The sequence below is a fragment of the Ciconia boyciana genome, chromosome 2, assembly GCF_034638445.1.
Source record: "Ciconia boyciana chromosome 2, ASM3463844v1, whole genome shotgun sequence".
NCBI classification, from domain to species: domain Eukaryota; kingdom Metazoa; phylum Chordata; class Aves; order Ciconiiformes; family Ciconiidae; genus Ciconia; species Ciconia boyciana.
In genome coordinates, this window is record NC_132935.1 from 96927109 (window position 1) to 96950377 (window position 23269).

The 23269-nt window shown below is 39.0% G+C and overlaps 1 protein-coding gene across 1 annotated transcript in view; it reads right to left on the reverse strand.

The window, feature by feature from the left end:
- LOC140647234 (uncharacterized) overlaps positions 1-23269 on the reverse strand; it is a gene marked incomplete at its 5' end in the record, with an annotated part of 149875 nt that overhangs the window by 120772 nt on the left and 5834 nt on the right. Inside the window, 3 exons of the mRNA XM_072851597.1 lie at positions 7233-7402; positions 13015-13098; positions 16443-16544. Of these exons, the coding sequence (XP_072707698.1) occupies positions 7233-7402; positions 13015-13098; positions 16443-16544 (356 nt within the window). The remainder of the gene's footprint in view (positions 1-7232; positions 7403-13014; positions 13099-16442; positions 16545-23269) is intronic.

The window sequence follows — 23269 nt, forward strand, 5'->3', positions numbered from 1 at the left end:
GAAAAAACGTTCATGAGCTATGTAATGAACTTAAGCATTTTACAATCTTTTCTACTTTCTGGATACTGACAGCAAATCATGGCACAAACAACTGAAGAGAAACTGAAAGGAAATACTGATTGGAAATACTGGGACGTTTTTTGTGGTTTTTCCCCATTCTTCCTCAATTTAAAAATGTTTGTTAATTTCAGCACAGAATGTTTTTATTATTCCTATAGCCTTTTCAAAGCCCCTCATGAAACTTTACTCCTTTAATCCTCTTACTCTTCCCTAAAGCAGGTATCTAATTTTAGGTCTGTCTTGTAGATAGGGAAAACTGACTCATAATAACTAATTTGCTTGTTACAGCCCCATAAAAACTGATGTTTAGGTCTGGGGTTACAGTCTATCCCATCTTTCTGAGTCCCCATTCTTTTTTCTGACTGTCAATAAAGCATTGCCTCACAAATTTGTCTCCATAGCTGTAATCTAAAAGCACAGGCTTTGGCTTTATCCAGTAACTTCCATTTGTAGCGGCTTTCACATCATCTTCTGTTTCAAGTGTGCAGACATGCACTTCAATGCTTTATAATTAAAAGAGACATTCACTTACAATTAGTATATGAAAATTACAGAGAGGGAAACAATGCTTTAAGTACAGTTTACTATATGATTGTCTTAAATACAACAGTTGAAATGACAAGTTGCCATGCCTAATGATTTTTCTGTATCGAGTATTGGATCTCCTGCTGCAAGCCCACATCCTGCTCCATATCTCTGCTAAAAGTTATAGGTGGAAGTCATTTGACATTTTCAGCTGAAATGTAAGCCCTCCTTCTCTGATTTGAATACTGACATGAGCAATTGTATCATAACATCGTACTATGCTGACACACCTTTGAGTGAATGTATGCACTTCAGTATATGTTCTCATTGTAACCACCTAGTCCTGAAAGCTGCATCTCGTCTTAAGGGTCTAGCGTAGTCATGAGAGAAACCAACTGTGCTAACAGATTGCCAGCAGGCTGAGCAACAGTAATGATTTCCCACCTTTGTACTAAGCAAGTAAGCATGCATGTAGTGCAACTGGACTGTCTTTCCTAGTGTTTCTACACCTCTTAACTTACAGATGAGCTGGTTATGTTTCTCACTAACGAACTGGTGTGAACAACTCCAAAGCCCTTAAAAACTCAGATTGCACATGGAAAGCCCGATATACCTCAAAGTTAGCCCTGCTTTGAGCAGGAGGTTGGACTAGACAGCCTCCAGAGGTCTGGTCCTTCTTCACCTGAGTTAATCTGTTCTATGAAGTAGAGTTCAAAAATACCATCCAGCATAGGTTCCACGTGACAAATTCAGCTCTACTGTAAGACTGCAGAAGCAAAAACATTACAACATTTACAGCAATACATTTATCTGTAGCTCATAAAATCTGTGTAGTCTATTAATACTGCTAAGGAGTCTCCTGTCATAAAAGTTAACCAACAGTAGACCTAGCTACACCTGTGACTACAGTTTTGCTCCAGATGTATTAAAAATACAAATAAAACCTCCCTGGGGGAAAAAAAAAGTCATTCTGGACAACACATGAGCAACTAAAAATTTGGTTTCAGTGTATTTATTTTTGCAGGTTCGTGCCTCTTTACATCAGTCATGCTCTCTCTTTCCTTACAATCCTCACCTGAGTTCTGCTTCTTTTTAACAGGTAGTCAGTACTTGATGAAGTCACTTAAACTTCAACAGGATTTGGCAATCACTGATTCTCTTTGAAGAATCTTTCCAATTGCCTCTGTTTATTGAACCATAGAAATAGACTTCCTTACTGGAGTTTATATAAGGATAATGAGCCAGAGAGCTGACCAGTCAGATTACCTTAAGCAGCTGCAAATGCAGTATCATCATTTACAGTAGCTGTAGGATTCGTTGTTCCAGCTCAATAGAATATCAAGAATTGCTTTAGTTGTTTAATTGCCCTTCTGATCTTAAAGAATGAAAGAACACAGTAAAAACTAAGTGAACTCCTTTTTAGTGAAAAATACAAGAAATATAGAAGATTTTCACTACTTCCATCTAAATATTTACTTGACTTAAAATCCACATAATTCCTGAACAAAGCAATCAAAGGAGAATTACAAAAAGCAGCTATATCAATGTTAAGGGGTTTGTGACAGCACAGTGACAGGTCCTTTATAAACATATAAACCACCTTTTCCACAGTTCTGCTTATGTTGACATTCATTTCCATGCTCCTCCTTCCATCCCCCCCACCTCTAAAAAAAAAAAAAAAAAGGTGTGTATATCTGAGTGTCTAGAAGAAACAAGGAGGAACCTTAGAAACTGGGAGGCTTCCCAGGCTTCCCACTGAGGAAGCAGGGGCAAACCTGATAGAACAAAGATAGAAATTTTAGGTTGCCAGCCTACAAGGTAGAGAAGTCCCCTAACTACACGTACTGGCATCTTGGTCAGGCTTTGGATCTGCTGGGTGGGTGCTGACACACATCTGAGGACCACAGACACTCGCTAGGCAGGACATCAGAAGTCCAAGGGCCAGAAGCCCAATACCCCAGGCTTTGGGAAGTTCACCTTGTGTTTTTTCCCCTCAAACATAGGTTTCAGCGTAGTGCTTTTGCACCAGTCCAGGAGCAGTCTACCTGGCAGGACTATAATGAATTCTATGAGCCTGGCCTAATGACAGGTTTCAAAAGGGAATTAGGTCCTAAGCACTTCTGACGGGTGTAGATTTCAGTCAATCTGTGCCCCTGTTCTTCCTCTGTAAAACTGAGATACTCATAATTCCTATTATATCACATAAATGAAATGGAAAACATTATACTAATAGACTGTAGAGATGCTTTGACACTCAAATAATGAGCGTAGCATATAGGTAGCTCACCGAAAATGAAGTCACCCACTTTTAAGACACGGTGTAAAAGAAACATTGCCAGCTTTTGTATTCTTGACCTGCAATTCTCAATAAACAAAAAAATGACTCATTTGAACATCACAGTCATTTCAAATCTTGGCAAATGTCAAAAATAAGTAGCCAGGTTTCGGCTGAGGAAAGGTCACCTTCAATTCTGCATTGCTCTTAGGTGCACATATTCACATAAGTATCACGAAGAACGATCACACAGGATTGTACAATGCTTAAGTAGGCTATGGCTTTGCTGAGGGGAGGTCTGCAGGTACCATCGGGATATAAATGACGGTATTATCCAATGGGGTAGAACATGCAAGCACATGTGCATTGGTGTTTTATATGACCAAGGCCTGATCCCACTAATTAAATTCCTGGTTGGAGGGTAGATTTGTCATCATCTTACATAGTACCAAATTTTACCCACAGGTTATCCACCATTAACCAAAGAAAAACTGATCACTCCATCATCATATAAATTGATCTCTCTGTGACTTGGCAAGGAGTCAGAGCAGTGATGACATTGACCCTGTAAGAATATTAGGTCTAATACCCAGAGGCATTAACCTTTGTTTAACCAAAAGGTAAATCTCTTGATGAAAGGCAACATTTTATTACCATCCACCTGCAACAAATAGCTCATTTCTTACTACTATAACTCAACTGCTGGTACTGAAGAGCAAAACTTGCACTTTACTTTCAGAGGCTCTTGAGTAACTCACATTGAGGTCATGGATCAAAACTGATTATTCTAGTTGTAATGACCAAGTCCTGCAAGATGTTATGCGCAGCACAGAGGGCTGAATCCTGTAGAGGGAGATGGAGCTTGTGAACAAATTATGTTTAGTTAAGAATACCGACCAAGTTGCAGGAAGAAGATAGGCAAGCAGGGAAGATGTTCTTGACTTCTGGAGCAGTATTGATCCTTACAATTGCCCCACTAATAATTTCTTCTGAGACAACCCAAATAAAACTGAGTAATCACTTTTATTGTCTCAGTTCAGAAACAGCACAAAATCCTAGAGCTGGTACTTTTCCACAGTATTTGAATTAATGACTGGCAAGATCATGTTGCCAAGGGCCCATCAAGTGCAATCCCACCCCAATCACCAGTGTTTGCTTCATCCTCGGCACAGTCTCTCATGTTTTGAAAGCATCTTGCCTTTAATCAAACACGTTAAGCCAGCATTATGTCAGGTCTTTCCTTGCATGTTTCTATGCTCTGTAAGATCAAGTTCTGCCCATAAGCATGTGTCCCTGCATTGTCTCATGACAGATGGTTTTCTGCGGCATTCTGCATACCCTGCCTTGGTTGTACCTGCTCAGCTTCTACCACAACACAGTCCCTAAGTTATTATTTTCTCTCAATAGATTTTAATTTTCTTTATTAAAAGCAAATGTCATTAGGGCTTTTGAAATCTGTAGGCCTACATGGTAGGCCACAGGAAACAGTACTGCTTTCCAAATTTAATATTCTTTAATGTGTTTGTTAACAGAACATGGACATCTGCTTAATGCTTTCTTTACAAGAATCTGTCAGATCTCCCCTTATGTATTTCTTGCCAACCTCAACTATCAGCTTTTCCATTTACAAAACAGAACATGAAGTAAGTAATGATGCAGCTTAAAGTTCCAGAGCGAAAATCTTGCATAAACCTTTTATTATTATTATTATTATTTTGGAAAGCGCATCTGCTCTTTCAAAAACTTTTAATCATGGTGATCTCATGCACTGAGCTGCTGCTTAATCAAAAGCCACCCATTTACTGTAGAGCTACAAAGCAGAGAAGAAAAGCAATGAACTAAAGCATAGATAGTTAATACATAGCTGTCCTCTTCATGCCAATGCTGCCAGCAAAGCTCTAGTGCAAATCAGATGCCTCATTGGAGAGAATTTTTGGCAGCCTAAAAAGAAACAGCAGCAACTCAAGGGTGTTTCTGAACCTCACTCATAAAACCAGTCTCATGTACTGTAAATTCTCACTTGCTATTTTTAACTCTTGCTTTCCCATGTCTTTTTTTCATTTTGTCAAAGCAAAAGAATGTGAGAGAGATGTCTATTAGACTCCTTCACTCAGCCGGAGGGATAATTACTCAGTTTGGTAGACATTTGAAAATATTATGTTACCTCTAACGGCAAAATTGATAGAAGCTTGTTTCAGGCTCACTTTATGTCATTATGGCAGATTAAATTAGCTAATCATAAATTATGCTGGCTAAAGTACATCTGCTACTCACTAAACCTGCAGAAGGAAGGGAAAGGGTTTTTTTCTGAATAAGAAGTAAATGCCATGTGGCAAATTAAAGACTTTTTCAAACCATACACTCAAACAACAAAAGCTGGAAGTGTCCCAAAGATGGCAGTGACAGATTCTGAAGACCATGGCAGCAAGTCTAACACTGAACCTGTAGCCGCTGCGGAAAGGCATCAACACTGCAGTGCTATAGGGGTATATACACAGATCAAAGAGTAAAGACAGTCTGTTAAAGAATAAAGAAGGTCAATTAAAGAAGAATAAGCATGCTCACATTATTGTTAGATGTCTTTGAATACCAGTATGATGTAAGAGGTGTGTGTTTGCAGCCCTTACTTCCAATGTCACCTTCTATTTTCTGTTCAAAGCGACTGAATACACCATTTCTATGTGCTTCCAAGGAAAGGGCGGACGTATACATCACTGATTTAGAAGCCAATATAGATTTTACAGTGATCCTCCTGTTACCTTCCGCATTGCAGGGTGCAGATGTGACAGCTGATACCATGTCAGTATGATTGAATTCCTAAACAGGGCACGGACAACTGAAGTTAGAGATGTGTGGGAGAAAGGGACAGAAAACACAGGCATTCAGGACCTCTTCTGTGCAGTATAAAGTATTGAGTACCTATCTGTAAGCTCATGGTAGACCAGCTCAATCAATCACATTAAATGAGGAGTTTCTTTCTTTTGGAAGAAAATAAGCAAGAAATGCAATATTATATTGCATTATATGTGGATTCACATATGCGGTTGTCAGTTAAAAAGCAGAATGTTGTTTTGGGATGACCAGATAGCTTGCTCCTGTCTAGGGAACAAGCATTGCTGAACACCTCCAAAAATAGTCTAAGACAACCAGTCTCCCAGTGACCATGTTTAGAGGGAGGGTAAACAAAGGACTGACAAATATATTGTGCTCCTTCAGGTGTCACAGAGCCTCAGGAATCTTTGGGGGCATCCAAATAGCCCAAACTTAGTTAAAGTGTAAACTCTCAACATATTATAAAGTCTTCCGGAAAGGTGCAACACGCTCCGTTCACTTGTTCCCAGGTTCCTGCTCCCTCAGTCCCCTGAGGCAGGTGATGCTCTTAGTACCATCCGAGTCCTTTTCCCTCATGTTTCCCTCCCATTTCATGATCTCTGAACAACATTGCCCAAACCGTCTTCTATGCATGATGCATACAGCTACAAAAAAGTCCGCAGGAAGGAAATACAGCTACACAAGGATTTAGAGGGAAGCAGCAAGGAAGGGAATTGTTCCCTCACCAACATACAGAAGGCAGTGATGAGGTTTAGTCCTGCAATGAAAAAATTCTAAAAACTTCCTCTGAAAATAAAAGAAAGCTTAGATCACCATCAGTCACTGGATAACCTATTTTAAGCCCATCAGAGACAGTGCACTGTTCTCATGTTGCTAATTAAAAATGATAGATTCATCAATTAATCTCTTTTCCTGTCCCCTAGTCTTGGTACAAGATTTTTCAAAGGGACAAATGGTAGTTAGGTGTCCACAAGTATCATTTCAGCCCTGAAAACTTGTGCCTTTGTCAACATGAACCCGACCTTGTCTCTTTAGACTATGAAATGACAAAAAGAAAACCATAGGAAAGTTTGCTACTCTGAAAAACACAACAGATTTATAATTTGGGAATAATCTTATCTGTTGTACAATGAATATTGCTAAATATCCTTCCTGGGCTCCAATCTGAACTTGCTCACTGGTAGATGAATAAGCCTCTGTTAAATTTGGCAGAGAGAGATGTCTTAAGCTTAGGCTCTTGATTGAAACTCAATTGCAATACTTACTACAGAGCAGTCAGAGACACTCCACTGTTTAGGAAAGAAGCAATGAAGGCAATCTATTTTTATTCACATTGAAATGGAGACAAAGATAAAGGTCCTGCTGTTAGCTTAAGCAAAGTGCCAGTCACATAAAGCAAGCCAATGAAATGGGTTATCTTTTCCCCTTTCAATATATGTATCGCTGGGCAGTGAAATAGAATTGGGGTGTACAAGGTTAACAAGCCAGCATCATGTTATGAAGCAAGCGATAAAATTGTCTTATAGTTCTTAACTCTGACCTGTTCCAGTGAAAAGCTGCCAAGCAGAATTATGTCATCCTGAACATCTCTCTCAAACTGTTCGATATATGAAGGAATCACTTCATCTTCAAGCTCCCTGTGAAGGTCACGTGCCTTACTGGAGCTGACAGGCATCACGGAGTCTGGAAAATCTTCAGTGGCGACACAGGCTGCTTGAAACAAAAGTGGCAGATTATCTCGTAGCAAATGGGAGTTCATTCACCGGCTAGTACCTTCTCAGTTAACGTGTTTGGCCCACCAACATTTTAAGACAATAATTCATGCCATAAAATGAACAGTAATAAATAACAGCAGTAGAACAACTGGTGGGTTCCAAGTGCCATTACCAGGAAAACTCTCCTCAAGAGCAACATCTGCATACAGGGACAAATTTAGCACCTGCAGCTTGTTCCTTAAATAATTTTTAAAAGGGGCACTCTGCATTTCCATGGTCACTTCGCTCCCCTGCAAATCTTAAAGGAACTGGGATTTGGAACGACTTTGGCTTTCGCTCCTGAGGAAGAGGAGGAATAACTGCAATTGAAAGGGAGTTTTAGGCGGAGCCACTCTGAGCATTTCATCTTCCTCCCACTCACCCCGGAGGATCGGATTCCTCCCCAAGGTGTGTGCGTGCAGCTCCTGCCTAATTAATTGGGTCCGGCTCTGCTCTCACCCACATCATTCCCCTGATTTCACTGCAGTGCCATATGCAGAACCAAAGGGTACCTGCTGCACATAAACAAAAATAAATCCCACTCGTAAAGTCAACCTTAAAGACAAGCTGTGTCCTTTTTTCAGTTTAATTCATTACGCTACATAAAAAATAGATCTTCTCATTGATATCTGCTACGGTACTAATACTAGTTTGGGTCATAAATAATAGATGACTATTTTTGCTCATTTCTCCACATTAGGATCACTAAGAAATGACAGATATCAGGTTGTCCACATCTGACTTTATCTTTCTTGCCTCATATTTCTGTGTGGAAGTGCATGTTTTTATAGTTCTCTGTGCCTTTCTCTGCAAGAAACTGCCATATATAGTTATTTGTTTTTCTCTTTGTCCATCCTAAGACATGAAAGCAGTTAAAAGATTTTTTTTTTTTCCAATCCCCTTTGAAGTCTCTCATTCTCTAATGAAGACCAGAAAAGGAAAGATAAAACTAAGGCTATTAAAATTTTCAGTTTTGCTCACTACTCATTGTTTAATGACTTTAATTGTTGAGCCTCCCGAGTACTTAAATCACCTCGGTGCCACCAACACACAGGAAGTAGGGTGGTTTTTTTATTTAATTACAACAGGATACAATTCAAAATCATGTAGGGGGAAGTGTACAGTAGATATAAACAACCCAAACCATTACCTTAGGGTACACAATCTCTTCATGTAGCATCTTACAAGCCTAATGAAAAGTGATTTGACCTACAACTATTAACTGCAAAAACAAAACAATATTTACATTTAAATTTACTGTAACATTACAGGTTTGGCTAGGGGAGAGAAACTCCAGGAAGAGTTGGAAAAGGAAACATTGCCAACAGCAGAAGATGCAGCATCGCTTGTTCCCCTCAATGCTGTGTTGTACACAACAGGCCATATGCTCAGCTGGTATAAATCATCTGCTTTACTGCTTTCACAGGAGCAGTGCAAGTTTACATCCTGGGAAGACTGTACATTCCTATCTCAGGATCCTCTGGGTTTAGAGAGATAGTCTTTATATATCAAAAAAGGAGTAAAAACATTTGGTTCACAAAGATAACCATGCAGAGATTCATCAAAATATCCTCTTTGGTTTTTGTGTTTGTTATTTTTGTGAGGAAACATATTAAGTGAACTCAGTTTTGGTGGAAGACGCTGGCCTCATTAGCACGTTTTGTGGAAAAAGAGCAAAAGAAGAGAGAGAACATTTTCAAAAGCCTTTTCGCGGGAAATTATTGCTAAAAAAACAGACATAATTTATGATTCATGTTTGAAAAATATTTGATGAAAAGATACATATGCTCATTTAAGCACAGTTGGAAAAACTGTTCATTTGCCTGAGCTAGAGACAGGGAGAGAACAGGGTTGTTCAGCTGGTCTATTCCTTCCACACTGGCTTTGCAAAGAGATCTCTGAAACTCGGTCACCATCAGGTTGCTCCTTCTCTGAACTGACCCAGGCTTGAGCTGCTGCCCCAGAGCAACTCTTGACCAAAATAAAGCCTTTACCTCCTTGCTGTACAGAAGTAGCCACAGTGTTAAAAATGTTACTACTTTGTACACATGGGACAAAATGGCTGAAAATTTATGAGGAAATTCATTGATAGATTGATAAACTAATCAAAAACTGGCTGCTTCAAGTTGTTAGCATCTGCATCAAACTTTTCATTGCCTCGGCTGTCCTTAACACTGCAAGTCATACTTTCCACGTAGTTTGAATCACTACTTCTCCTTAGCACAGCTGTATTTGCAGATGCTGTGCTGTAGTTAAAACAATCTCTCCAGTATTAGCTTGGCTGCTTGTAACTTCATTTACTCCTGCATTTGTCCGTCAGATAGCAGTGGTTTATATACCGAGATGAGAATTTAAAGGGTAGGTTCACCAGCAGACTACGCCTCAGCATGGCTTTGAATGTATAAAGCAGCTATAAACTCCACATGGAAAATGCATTTTGGCTGCCTGGTTCTAGAATACTCTGTGTATAAATTGTAGCTAAAAAAGTACACCACCGAAGACTCATGCATCAGTTTCAAACAACTAAAATGCTGCAAAACATTGCACTTCTATTTTTCGGTTGCTGCCAAAGCATAATATAATAGAAAATATTTTTTATGGTATTTACCTAGCATCATTTTAGATGTGCATGGATCATGATCTTACAATGTTTGAGAGATTTTATCCCTAGGTAAAAAACATACAGTCTACATCTTTCTCTAAAAAAACAAACAACCAATGTTGCCTTTTAAGTTGCCTTATAATATGAACTAACACATACCACAAGAGTGACCAACAGGTTACTCAGTGACAAAATGCTTTAAATATACAATTATATAAATTCTGAGCCACGTTCTTTCCTTTCCTTTGGGGACCATCTATTAATTAGGACTGTATGACTACGTGATTTTTCAGCTCAGTGGTCAAATGAAGAAAAGAAGCAGTTCTGTAAGAGTGGAACCAAATGAATCCTAGTTTTCTATGGATTTTTTGATGTCTAATAAGGGTCAAACTCCCATATTAGCTTTTCCCTCAGTGGAGACATTAATAATGCTTGTCTGCTCTGTTCAGCTGCCCACTTCCATAAAACTGGTAGGGAAGTCAGACCTGTGAGACTTGCTCTCTGTTAAAAAAAAGGGTTTGGAAGTGAACAACAGGTTCAAAAATTGGGAAGGAGAAACACAGACAGGCAGAAATAAATACAGCCTGATATACACACACAGAGGTGGAGACTGCACAAGCCTCGCTGCCTCAGGAAAATCTTGCTCTTTTCTGGATTTTATTCACCCAAGCCAAGAAAAGTAAAAAATTCAGCTAGGACAGGGCACAACATTCACCCGCAGGATGAGCTCTGATACCCATATAGACGCACTGAGGCACCGCTCGAGACGCAAGACAGCAGCGGGCTGCGGTGTCTCCCCCACTCACTGCCTTCATGCCCACACGGGGGGCTCTGACATGCTCATGGAGTGCGAGACACGCGTGTTAATGTATTTGCTTGCCCATGAATTGAATCGGTGAGCTGGCAGCTCAGCAACCTCAGCAGCCTCAGCCCTAGATCACTGTCTGCAGAGCACACCACGTACGTTCAAACGGCTTTGGACGGATGAGAGATTTGAACCTGTCTCACACCCCACATAGCCAAACAGTAATAAGAGCATTTTGCCTCTCATGGTGGTTTGATAAAACTAGTTGGAGAAAAAGACATTTTTAGTTCAAATGTAGCTGGTGAGTTTAAATTATATACATTTGAGGAGATCAGTGAAACCTTACTTCTCTCTAAATATGCTATTTGCTATTATCCTCTGTAAAGCATCTGTTCATCTTAACAATATTCATTAATGTTATTTGTAATATAATATAAAGTTTTAGGGCACCTAGCTGAAGGAGAGAGTAACCACTGATGGATGGGGAAGGCTTCCCCTTCACCCCCTGGCTCCCTTGCTTAAAAGTGGACAAATACACATGGTGCAATTCAGCTCACTTACCTTTAGCCATGCAAAAAGCAATGGCAAAGTCTAAGTCAGTTGTCCAAGACCTTTCTAGAGCCAAAGCAAAGAGAACTGCTTCCAGGGTGCAATTTGTCTAATCAGCTAAGAGGTGTGTGTGTGAGGTGGGCTGAACGACTGCCCAGAGGTGCTTCTCTCTCCCTCTCCCACCACTTTGGGGGAGCCCCAGAAGCTAACTTTCAGAAAGCTAATGGAAAGGGTACTGGACCCCACCCTGGGGCACCCTGTAAAATGACATCAGGACATTTTCCTTAATCGTACAGGGTTATTTTCATGATAAAGCTATTGAAGAATATGAAATACTATAAATATTGGTAGATGGAGACTACATAAGTACCACAGACAGACACACCATGTCAATCTTTCCTATAGAAATAATGTTGACGTCACAGCCAAACTTGTTTCTATTTTAATCTGAGTTGTTGCAGGATAAAAGCAACAATCAACCTGCAGTACTGCTATAATCTTTCTCAACAATGTGGAGCTCCACATTAACATGCAACAACAGAGAGCTTGCTGATAATTTGTTAAAGGTTTTTGCCTAAACTATCTGCATTAATTTGGCTGTGATTGGGGTACTGTCTTTTCACTGCATTTAAAATGAGACAAAATGGGTTTCAAAGATGTTACTTATATGCCCAGTGCCAGTTCAAGGGATTTTGCAACCAGAGGCAAATGAAAACGTTTGCCTCTTCTGGAACAAAGTTGCTCACAAACTAAATAGTCATAAAACATGTTGCAGCTCCTGGAGCTCCAGTGCCGTAGGCAACTGCCTGCTCTGTCTCTCTGACAAAGTAGGTCCTGTGTATAACTGAAATATAACAGGAAACCTCATACAGATACAAGGAACAGAAAATACTTTTGCACGAAAGACCTCTGCTGAAAAAGGAGGGGGGGATACCCAAAAATACAAGGCAGCCCTGAGCTGGGACTTGTTTGTATGTCACTTCTCCCAGGATGAACCAGAGGAGAGCAGCAGGCATGCACCTTGTGTAAAGGCTGTGGTGGTAACAGTCTCATGAATCAACTGGGTGTTAGATAATGCCTGTAAAAATAAGTGAAGCCAAAGTAAGGCTGTTAGCTTGAGGTGAAGAAATCTCTTCTCCTACACTTTGTTGTTTTTACTGTAGATGGAACATCAATTGGTATTTTCTAACAAAGCCACAGAAAACATTTTCTTACTCACCTAGCAGTGTAAATCCTTACACAGATAACCTCAAACACTGTGTGACGTGACCTGTGCATCTGACAAATGGCCTACCCATTTATGAGCTTAAATAAGGACTTAGATTGCTAGCTTTCAGCACATAAGCAACGGTATTTCCAGTCTTCTTTCATAAGGGTGGAATTCAGCATGCAATGAAGCAGGCTAAAGAAAGCACGCCACTTAAGTTACACTTAAAACCACATAAACATGACTCAAAACAAAAACATTTGGGGAAAAAGATCTTACAGGCTTGCACTAAAATCAATGTCCCTTTTGCTTCTGAGTTCAAGGGGATGGATTACCCATTCTCCTCCCCACATCCAGACTCAAAAGAGTTTTATTTTTCTTTATGCAAATGATTTTGTTATTTACCTTGGAAGTCCAGCATCTTGTTTTCTTCGTCTAGGAGCTTCATCAGTTTACCATACAGGATTTTCTCATCAAATTGCACAGGATCTTAAAAAAACAACAGTGAAACATCTATTGTTTCTTCCAGTAGTATTTCAGGAAACACTATTTTAAACTACAAAGAAAGATATAAAGATACGAAAGTTAAGAAACCATTTGACACTTAAAATAGTTTTCATAGTGCTAGTTTCATAGCAGAGGTGACCATGATTTTCTTCAAAGTTATGAAAAACAGTTTAAAATTAAAAAAAACATAATCATATACTTTTAAATGGTGAGCAATATTATATCTTGATCTGGACTGAAACTGGTTTACTAATTCTGCTAATAAACTAGTTGAAATGATTATTTATATTCGAATTGCCAGATTAATTCTATTTGACCCTTAATAAAAATCAGAGTACCTAATTTCTTTTCTAACGTGATTTTGGATCTTTATTAGAAATTTTACCTTGCTGTCCATAATACTAATGCATTACCTAGTATGAGTAGTCATTGCAGCACACTATGAATTTTGATTTTGTGGCTGGTCAGTCATTCAAATTCCCAGTAACATCTGCAGATTTTTAAAAGGAGCAAGGGATACACACACACACGTACCTTTTTCCATAAGACCTAAAAAATCACTTCAAATGTCTATATTCAAAGGAGAAATGACAGGTTGAGCCTGTCTTCTCTCCAGATCTCCCAGACCTTGGCTTCTCTAAGTTGTCAGTGAAGACAGGCAGGAAGAAGACTAAAGAAATGCATACAAGGTAGGTGAATTGAAGTATAGCTACAAGCGACCTTGGGTGGCTCTTAAGTGCCCAATAGAATCCCAAGACTCTATTTCTCAAATCCATCTCAAAGAATAAATTTTCTTTACCATGAAATTTCAGAGCTAAGTTTTTCAGTTACGCTGAGCATTCAAAGAGGGAGGCTTCTGCAAACCTCTTTTGCAAGTACAGAATCTTTCACATTTCTTTTAGCGTGTAACATTGAAATGTTCCCTTGGTGAGGGGGGGAAGCAAATCCATGGTGGGGGTGTTGTTTGTTCTCAGGGCATTATCAACTCAGACAAATTTCCAGAACAAATTTAATTTATTAAATATAGAAAAGATAATTGCTAATATCTTCATTTTCACAGAATAACCCATTAAAGAATCCCATATGATGAACACATTAAAATGATATTTAACTTTGTGTAATAGAGTTAGTGGCTGAAGATTTGCTTTTCACCAGCTATTCTCTTTGGGCATTGGGCCTGACTTGCTTAAGTCATAAGAACAGTGTAACTTTAAAGTGTGCCCTGATTTCTTCATTCTGTTCTGCTTTTGTCTCTTGTTAGTGACAAGCTGGTAGCTGGAAAGAGGAGGCAAACAAATGTGGTTTCCAATCAGGGGATGACTGTGCAGGACCAGATTTCAGTTCTGGCGGTCCTTTTAACTCTGTCCACTACATACAAATGTAGTTCCACTTATTTAACACTTCTGCAAGGAAAAGGAAACCAGACAGTGAGCCTGGTTTGTGAGTATCACTGAATCAGACTGGTTGAGATGGGAAGGGACCTCTGGAGGTCATCTGGTCCAGCCTCCCTGCTCAAACAAGGCCACCTAGAGCCAAGTTGCCCAAGACCATGTCCAGACAGCTTTTTAGTATCTCCAAGGTGGAAGAATTGCTCTTGGCAGAAGTGTTGGTAACTATAGCATTATAACTGCTCTGCAGATGTCAACACAACCAACCTAAGGCCAGTACCATTGCTAACAGACCTTTAATAAATGTTACCCCAACCTTTGAGTGATATTTTTGCTGGGGAGAAAAAGGAGGAACACCAAAGAACAACTGTTCACACATGGATCTCAGGTCTAGCCTGATATGCAAGTGCCTAAAACCACCTCTCCACTCCCACCCCCGGAACTGGATGAACTTTCTCAGCTTTCATCTGTCCAAATTGAAAAAAAAAAAAACAAAAAAAAAACAAAACACATAAAAAAACCCCACCACCAAAAAACCCCAACATTTAGTGTTAAGTGTGTATCACTCAACCTCCTCAACACAGGCAAGAGAACATTTTCTCCTGATGAAAACTGTACTTCCATGTATCCCTTATGTCACCACTCTATCCATACACATTTTTAGGCACACGTACAGTTACAGAAATCTAATCTGCTTGTCATTCTCTGGTTATGAAGCAGATCGTGACTCATGAAGCCTATTCATAAGATGAATCAAGACAGTGCCAATAGAAAAAAAAAAAAAAAATATTTCATTTAAAAACTCTGAGCCAGAAGTTGACTTCCAAGGTATTACATTGCTGTCCTATACAATGAATGGGGAAGTTACAGGGGTTAGATGTAATTCACCCTTGAAAAACCTTGATTTTTTTCACCAGTACACAGAAATTCAAGTTACTGACATGCATTAGAGCCTGCTTTCTCAGTCACACAAGTTTTTGCCTCAAAAGTTTAAACCTCCATATCTACTCAAAGTAGAAGTTTCTCATGAATTTCAGAAGTTACCTACTTTGAGACCCTTTATAGTAGACAATTTTTTTAGATTTGACTACAACTGCGTGTCTAGAGAGTCTCTGCACTCCTCTGCAGGACAAATAAGCACAAGGTTTAAAAAAAGAAAGAGCTAGGAAGGTAACACAGGAGAACTGGGTCTTGCGTACTTTCAGGTTGTTAGCACTTAACAACAGGAGCTGGGCCAAAGCACTCAGTGCATAGCTAAGCACTTCATTACCATGATGATGATCTTACTTAAGTCCATGCAAATTCGGGCAGGCCCATTCCCACCCTTTTTTATCTAAAAGCCATGACAGCGAAGGCGAATTTCCTCTGCTACACAATACCTCCTGGTTAATCTCTCTCATACCTATGCATGACTTCTATTCTCCCAGCTCTGCAGAGTCACACCCTCCTACTCCTCGCTATCGCCCACAGACAGCAAGCTAAAGATCTTAGCTAAACTGGCAAAAAGAAAACCAAAAAAGCCTCCTTGTATGCTGGGAACTTTTATGGACTGGGGTTTCTTTCTGTTAGGTAAGCACACGTTCAGCTCGGTAATAAAATTGCTCTCCAAGAAGGACTTTGGGAGCAGGGTTGCAAAAAAGCTACAGCTTAGTCCTGAATTCTGCACTAACTTCGCTGATTAAAGAGAACATGGTGTAGACATGGAACGTGCTTCATTTTGCTACGGTAGCAGAGTGAATACAGCACAGCCTCACTTTTACCCGTCCATTAACTCACTGTCCTTGATCAAAGACTATGTATACTGCCTATCGTGTTCAGAGCGGTTAAGGCTTATAATTTAAATTGTAAACCTCAATATTTAAATAGAACTGCATATGTGATCTTTGTCACCTCATTTTCGTGAATGGAAAAGAATATTCTGACACCAAAATTACATACTTAATTCTGCCTCACCTTCTTCACTGACCTCCATCCCACACTGCCTTGGGTTTATTTCCTCATCCATCAACGGGTCAAAGTAATTTCTGCTGTATTCATTTCCTGTGGAAAGCACATGAAGTAAGGGTCAGCGATTATTAGAAGCACATGAACCAAAATGTTAATTTTGAAATCGACACCAGCAAGCAAAGGGGTATTTTTTGCTACTTTATAAGCTTAATTTTTTTAACAACTCCTCTAAGCCTACTAGTACTGCAATTATCATCTTGTGAAAGGTCAGAAAAGGTAATTCTGGAAACAAGTGCACTTTATGTTACTTTCGCTCAGGAACTAATGAGAAAAATTCTCAAATTTAGATGATGGAAAGATAAAAAAAATTAAAAATATCCAACATCCCCAACATAAGCCAAATTATTCTTGAAACACATTGTACAAGTGAATTACCCATGCTCCAGAGGAATTTGTGTTTCACAGCTGACCCCTCCAATTTCAACAGTTTTAAATTTCACCACTGAGGTTTCAACGTCTGGTGCATCTTTAATACTGTATTCAACCAGAGAAGTGTTTAATTACAGAGGAGATACTAGAATACTGCCTCATTAATCTGAACAGCAATTATATTCAGTTGGGCTAGGTAATCCAAGATTTTGATGGGATAAAACCACTCATTTTAGCACTTTCCATTTCAACAGCTAGTTTTATCTGCTCTTTAGAAACTAATCAAGTTTACAAAAAAAGTCATTTGTTAAACTTATCAAGGAATAATGCAGCATCTAGCTGCCTAGAGAAAATCCCAGTAAAAGCCAGAAGAATTTTCTTTACACAAGGGGGGAGGGAGGGCTTTTTCCTCAAAATATGTTCTTCCTTCAGCCAAAGTGCTACACTCTATTAAAACCATCCTCACATTCATTGGGTTTGCAAACGCAGTAAATTATTACTAAACAGAGAAAAAGTAAAATAATTAAGTCCATAACAAATTTTAAAATTGCTTGAATAGACATAGATCTGTATCCTGAAAAATACACAAGAGCTAAATGTACAAGGGGTTTAATTCATCCAAGATACACTACGGTAGTCTACAGTGTATTTGTTTTAGGATCAAAAATAATCCAAGCAGCAGCTCCTTTTCAGAGACTAAATGAAACTTTGATATGAAACTAGGTTTAATTTATATTTCTGGACTGGCACATTTTGGCTGTCAGTCTCTGTTCCTTCAATGTAGTAAGTACAAGAACTGAAAATTTGCTTTACCTTGAGGTCTCAATAAAGAAAAAATAAATGAGTTTCATTTTTGTTACTTTATCTGTCAACAACTACTAGGCTGGTATGAATCTTGGCAGTATGTAATCAAAGTCTTATGTACTGCAATAACAGAGCCATTCTACCTTATTCACTGTAATTGTTTTTCTCTAGCACAAAGCACCGTGATGTTATATGAACACCCCTTCACATGTTGGTAAAATAATTCACCCATGTGCTAAAAAAGAAAATGATGATGCATTTCTTTATTCAATTACTTCATAGCTGTAAATGTAAATTGCTGGAAAGTATGTTGCAACCATACAAGCAATACTCAGCCAGTGCATAGGCTTTTTGCACAGTCTTAATATCACAACAGCTTTTATTGAATTTTAATACCCCATGTTCTTTATCCTGTGGGTCTGGTGTGAAACTGAGGAGTAGACTTTTGGGCAAGTCTTCTGGACAGAATAATTGGCATTTAGGAGGAAGTGTCATGTTATATTTGAGTCTGGGAGGCATGGAAACCATTATTCAAAAAAGAGATGCTTAGACAAATACCATTAAACAGCTTGCTCTTTGGTCCTCTTTAAAAAAAAGAACAATCACAACCCTTCTTTGAGGAGTATGAGATATTTCGTCCAGGGCTTTGGCTCTGTCAGAACCCCACTCAGCTGGAGACACAAAGTTATGCAGAAGTAAAAAAAAGAACCAGGTTTGATTTCTTCAGAGCAACATACACACTTTAAAACCTATGTAGGTAGAATGAGTGGTAAATGCCAGAATCACCTCCTTATGGTGATTTTACAGATAACAAGCCATTTTAAACTGCAGGACTCCAAAGAAGACTATCAGTGAGGCTTTCTGAAGAGTCAAGATCACTGCAAACCTTAGATCACTGCTCTTGGGGGCTTTTCTGTGGGTTTTCTGGTCTTTTTTCCCCCCTCAGCTCAACATACACCTTGAGACCTGATGTGACCAGGAGGTCTGGGCTCTGGGCAGGTCCTGAAATTTGTTGGGGGCAGGGGGAGTTGCTTTAGTTTTAAAACTTTAGTTTTAAAACACAAAATTATCAATTTTAGTCAACATAACATACTGCCCAAGGCATTTTGCTAATAACATTTTGTGAGCATGTGAACAGATTACTAATCATTTCATATTTGCTTTTGGAAATATCTGAAAGTGTATAACAGGTAAATTAACAGTCCACTAAGGAATTCACATCGCTCTGCTTTATGGTATAAACACAGTAAAATAAATGTTAATACAGAGCTTGCTTGCAGATGTTTTGAACAGCAGCATATAGCTTGGTGCTTTCAGACAGCAGGTTACTTTGAATACCTGCTCCTACAAAGACTTGGCCAGCTTTAGAAACTTAGGTCTTTGCTTTGATCCAGAGGTTCACTCAAACCCATTAACTCAATCTGAAACCCTATTCACCCCTCAAAATTGTGTTATTTCATGTGGAAAACACAATGGATAATTAAGGAAATCAGAACTGAAGTGCAAAACCACAGATTATCTATAAATTCAAATAAAAATGAAAAGAAGGGTGTTGGCACAACAGTGACCAGGTGGGAATTTATACAGTTTAATTAAAGCAAGAGGAGTTGCTAATAAAATTAGCATAATCCTTGGATGCAGCCCATGGGACTGCACACGTATTACTAGGACTGGATGAAACTCTAAGATGGCTTTTAAGCTAAGATATCTGTAGTCAATTATACAGTCTATGTCCTGAGAATACCACAGAAATGGCACGACTAAGCTGCATTTCTACAGCGTCTTCTACTCCACAAAGAGATCAGGTAGCCCTTATCAATACCACATCAAGGGTACAGCATGGAATTTGGATGACAGGCAATTATTCCATTCATATTGTACTATTGATCTAGGGTTTTAGTTTAATGAAAGAATAGACAAAACTGTTAGATTTGTTAAGTGCCTCCTGACCACTGTAAAAATGAAGGAATTATTAATAGCCAGGTGACTGGTTACTAAAAGCTTGAACAAGCATTTACTGGTGCTTGTTTTCAGAGTGATGCTGGGTCTTAGGGATAAAAGCATAAATTTTGGCATGAGCCAGCTTTCATTAGAAGACAGAATACAGATTATGATCTAAGCAAACTTGCCATATTAAGTAACAGCTCTCCCTTTTCAGGCAGCAGTATGGCCAACATGTGTCTCTACCAATGACTTCGTAGAGCATTACTGGGCATTACTAAGGCAACTCATAAAAGCCTTTTGCATAAGATAGAATAAGACAGAGGCATCTTGGAAAGACGAAATTCCAGTCTGAGACAGCATTTTGACCCAAAGTGCTTTTGAAACATAGTGATGCATCTGGGAATGGAAAAGAGTACTCCTGCCTTCCACACAGCTGTCTTAAAGCATTGATTTCAGTAGCAATTCCTGTTAGTGAACATCATGGTAAATACTCACTGTCTCCATTCAACAGATTGAACTTATTTCCCTTAAGGATACTTTTCATTTTACTTTGCAGATATGGCCCTTTGGGCAGCCCAAATGTAAGGTTTTGCGCTAGCATATTTCCCACTTTTTTAATGAGAAGAGTATGTGACTGCATGAGCCAAAGCAGCATCCTGGGGTTAGACCCAAACCTCCTCTGAGAGAGGTGCCTACCTCAACTTGGCCAGCAAGAACTAAGACTTGGGATCAGGAGGAAGGGGAGAGAAGGGTCCTACCTCCTGCATTTCCAGCTGCTTCACTTATTCACTCTTCCTCAAGACTTGTGGTCTTGTGACTAGCACTCCCGCTCACCTGATTTCATGATTCAGTAACTACATTGACAAAGCTTGGTATCTGCAGGTTGCTTCTTTGTAGATACAGGCCTTTGCTTCTAATCTGCACTTTAGAAAAAAAATCTATAAAGAATTATTAAAAAAGCATTCAAAACTATTAAAGCATAAGAGAGGAGAAAGAAGCCTGCCCCCTTAAAAAAAAAAAATCTCACAGAATGCAGAAGTGAAGAAAAATAAAAATCATCAACAAAAACTGCATAAACAGTGAGAGTTCCTGGACAGTGAAACACTGACTGTATTTTCAGTGAATTTATAGGTTCTTAGTTGGTTTAAACAAAGATTTGAAACTGGAAAATAATTTACAAAAGTTTGAAACTTTAGAAGAAAACATTTTGAGTTTTTATTCCAAAATTTTGTGTTGCTAGATTTACTCACATCTAAATGTTATGAAGATGTTAAAAATAAAACTTTAGTTTTGAAGAACATAGTGAATTGATATGTAATCCACAAAACAATGTTAACTCTCCGTTCTCACTTTGGCAAGAGAAAAATAGACAATTATTATGAGTTAACCAGAAGTTACACTTTTAGTTTGGATTTTTAATTGTCATTACTGAACCATGATATCTGTTACATTTACCTCAGCTCGTGGCCATTACAAATGCCTTTAATTAAATTTATATAGGCTGATCTAGCTTACATATAGAAGCTGAATGCCTTAAGTAAGACATATTATTACTATTTTAGATTTACATCTGACATTATCATCTGTATTATAAGTATAGATAAATATTATCTATATTATTTTAGATGTAGATCTAAAATAAGATTCCTGGGAAGCACAAAGTTATTCCAGGTTATCACCAAATACATGGCGGGGTAGAGTGTTTTACATAGAACTTCAAATTTTCATGAGTACCAGGCAGAATTCAATGAAAAATTATAGATTAATGGCATCCTCAAACTCAAGAGCATTAAGCAAGTGACTGGACAGTAGATTATGTCTTGAAAACGCAGCTTGTTAAATACTACCATCACCGGGCGACTTCTCAATTTTTAAAAAGTTTTAAAGGTATCATATGTCGTTTTCCTTATCCTCAGCGGAGATCGTAGGTAATGAGTAAACCACATAACTGTGTCTTATGTTTATATTGCAAGCCTTGAATAAACTCACTTGTCAGCTTTGACAGGATGCTGGCAAAGGGGCCGTTCATGAGCCTGAGCAGCGCAGACCATGCTTCGCCTTCCCCGACACTTGAAAAACACCGCACCAAACTCACGGCACCCACTTTATTTTTCCCCTACTCTGCTCCTGGAAGACTTGCCACTTTTGCTGTTGTTTAAGCAAAGGTACAGCATGAGAATTATTTTTTTTTCTTTTTTTTCTTTTTTTTTTTTTTTCTGCAGGCAACAGAGGGCACTGTGCCAAGGGACGCCAGTGTGAGACCTGCTGCTTTTCCTGGGGAAACACTGTTGGTCGAAGGCGTGAGAAAAAGATTTACTGATGATGACGGAGTTCATTTAGGAACACTATTAGATAATATGACACATGTCAAAGGGGAAAATGGATACTGAGAGCTCCCAGGCTGGCAGGCTTGGCTGGTCCCACACCATTCCAGTGAGGGAACTTGCTGAATTTTAGGGGTCCAACAGCACTATTATGAAGCAAACAATTTCCAAGTGTAATAAATTAGCCTTAAAAATATATATTCAGTCATCTTCTGAAAGAGTATTTCCCAATTATAAAATGCATCCATTCTTCACAATTCTTCTCCCTCTACCTTTCACAAATTCAATTTTAGCACATTACTTAGATGAGTGGTACAGTATCCCTGTTGTTGAAATTGCATGCAATGGATCACATTTTGCACACTACATTACACCTTGTGCTGTTCTGCTGATTTCAATTGGATTACACCTTGTGTAATTCAACGCAAAATTACTTCCAATGACAACCCTTTTTATTCCTATGCATACATGGTGATCCATCATGCCCTGCATATGGGTTTGGCATTTCCATTTCAAGTCCCTGTTGGAATCAGAAAGCATGGAACCACATACACAGAACTTGAATTATTAGATATAAACTTTGCCATTGTTTAAGAAAAAAAGGGTATGGTTTTGATTCATATTTCTGGTCCCATCCTTTATGCAAATCATTTCGTCCAGCACAAATACCCAGTGTTGCAAGCTCCCATTTCCTTCACATGTAGTGCAAACGTGAGTTTCCAGCAGTTGCCTGTTTTTTTCATCTGCGCTTACTGTCTCTCCAGTGGGTAACTAGCATCTCTTTGGAATGAAATTAGATCCTGTTCAAAAAGCTTCAGCCTCTAGTTCTCTGTTTACAGACTGAATTTGATGCACTTGCTGATATTTTTATGATCAAATTGATATCCCACGTGGTTCCTTCACAAATGCCTTTTTTTGTCCGCATATTCCCAGGTCAAGGATCTCACCCAGTTACACACTTGAGCAAGAAAGTGCTTATATTGCCCTGCCACAGCTGAACTACCTTCGGCAGTAACAGTTCTTTAGCAAAGGCTTCTCTCTACTTTGGCTTCTGGTAAGGAGCAGAAATGCTCTATTTTACAGTGGGATTTTTCCCGTAGGACGCATGCAGCACCATGTTAGGCACATCCAGCCTAGCTCTGCAGCTAGGAGGTGGTGCAGCAGCGCACCGTGTAGGGACACTAATTTGATCCTAGAAGCAGTATAGCCATGTTAATGCCATGCTGTACCTGGGCTAATTAGATGAATAGTTTCTGGTCTTCAATCAAAAGAGCTTTCTTTCCCTCCTTCCCCCCCCCCTTTTTTTTTCCTCCCTCA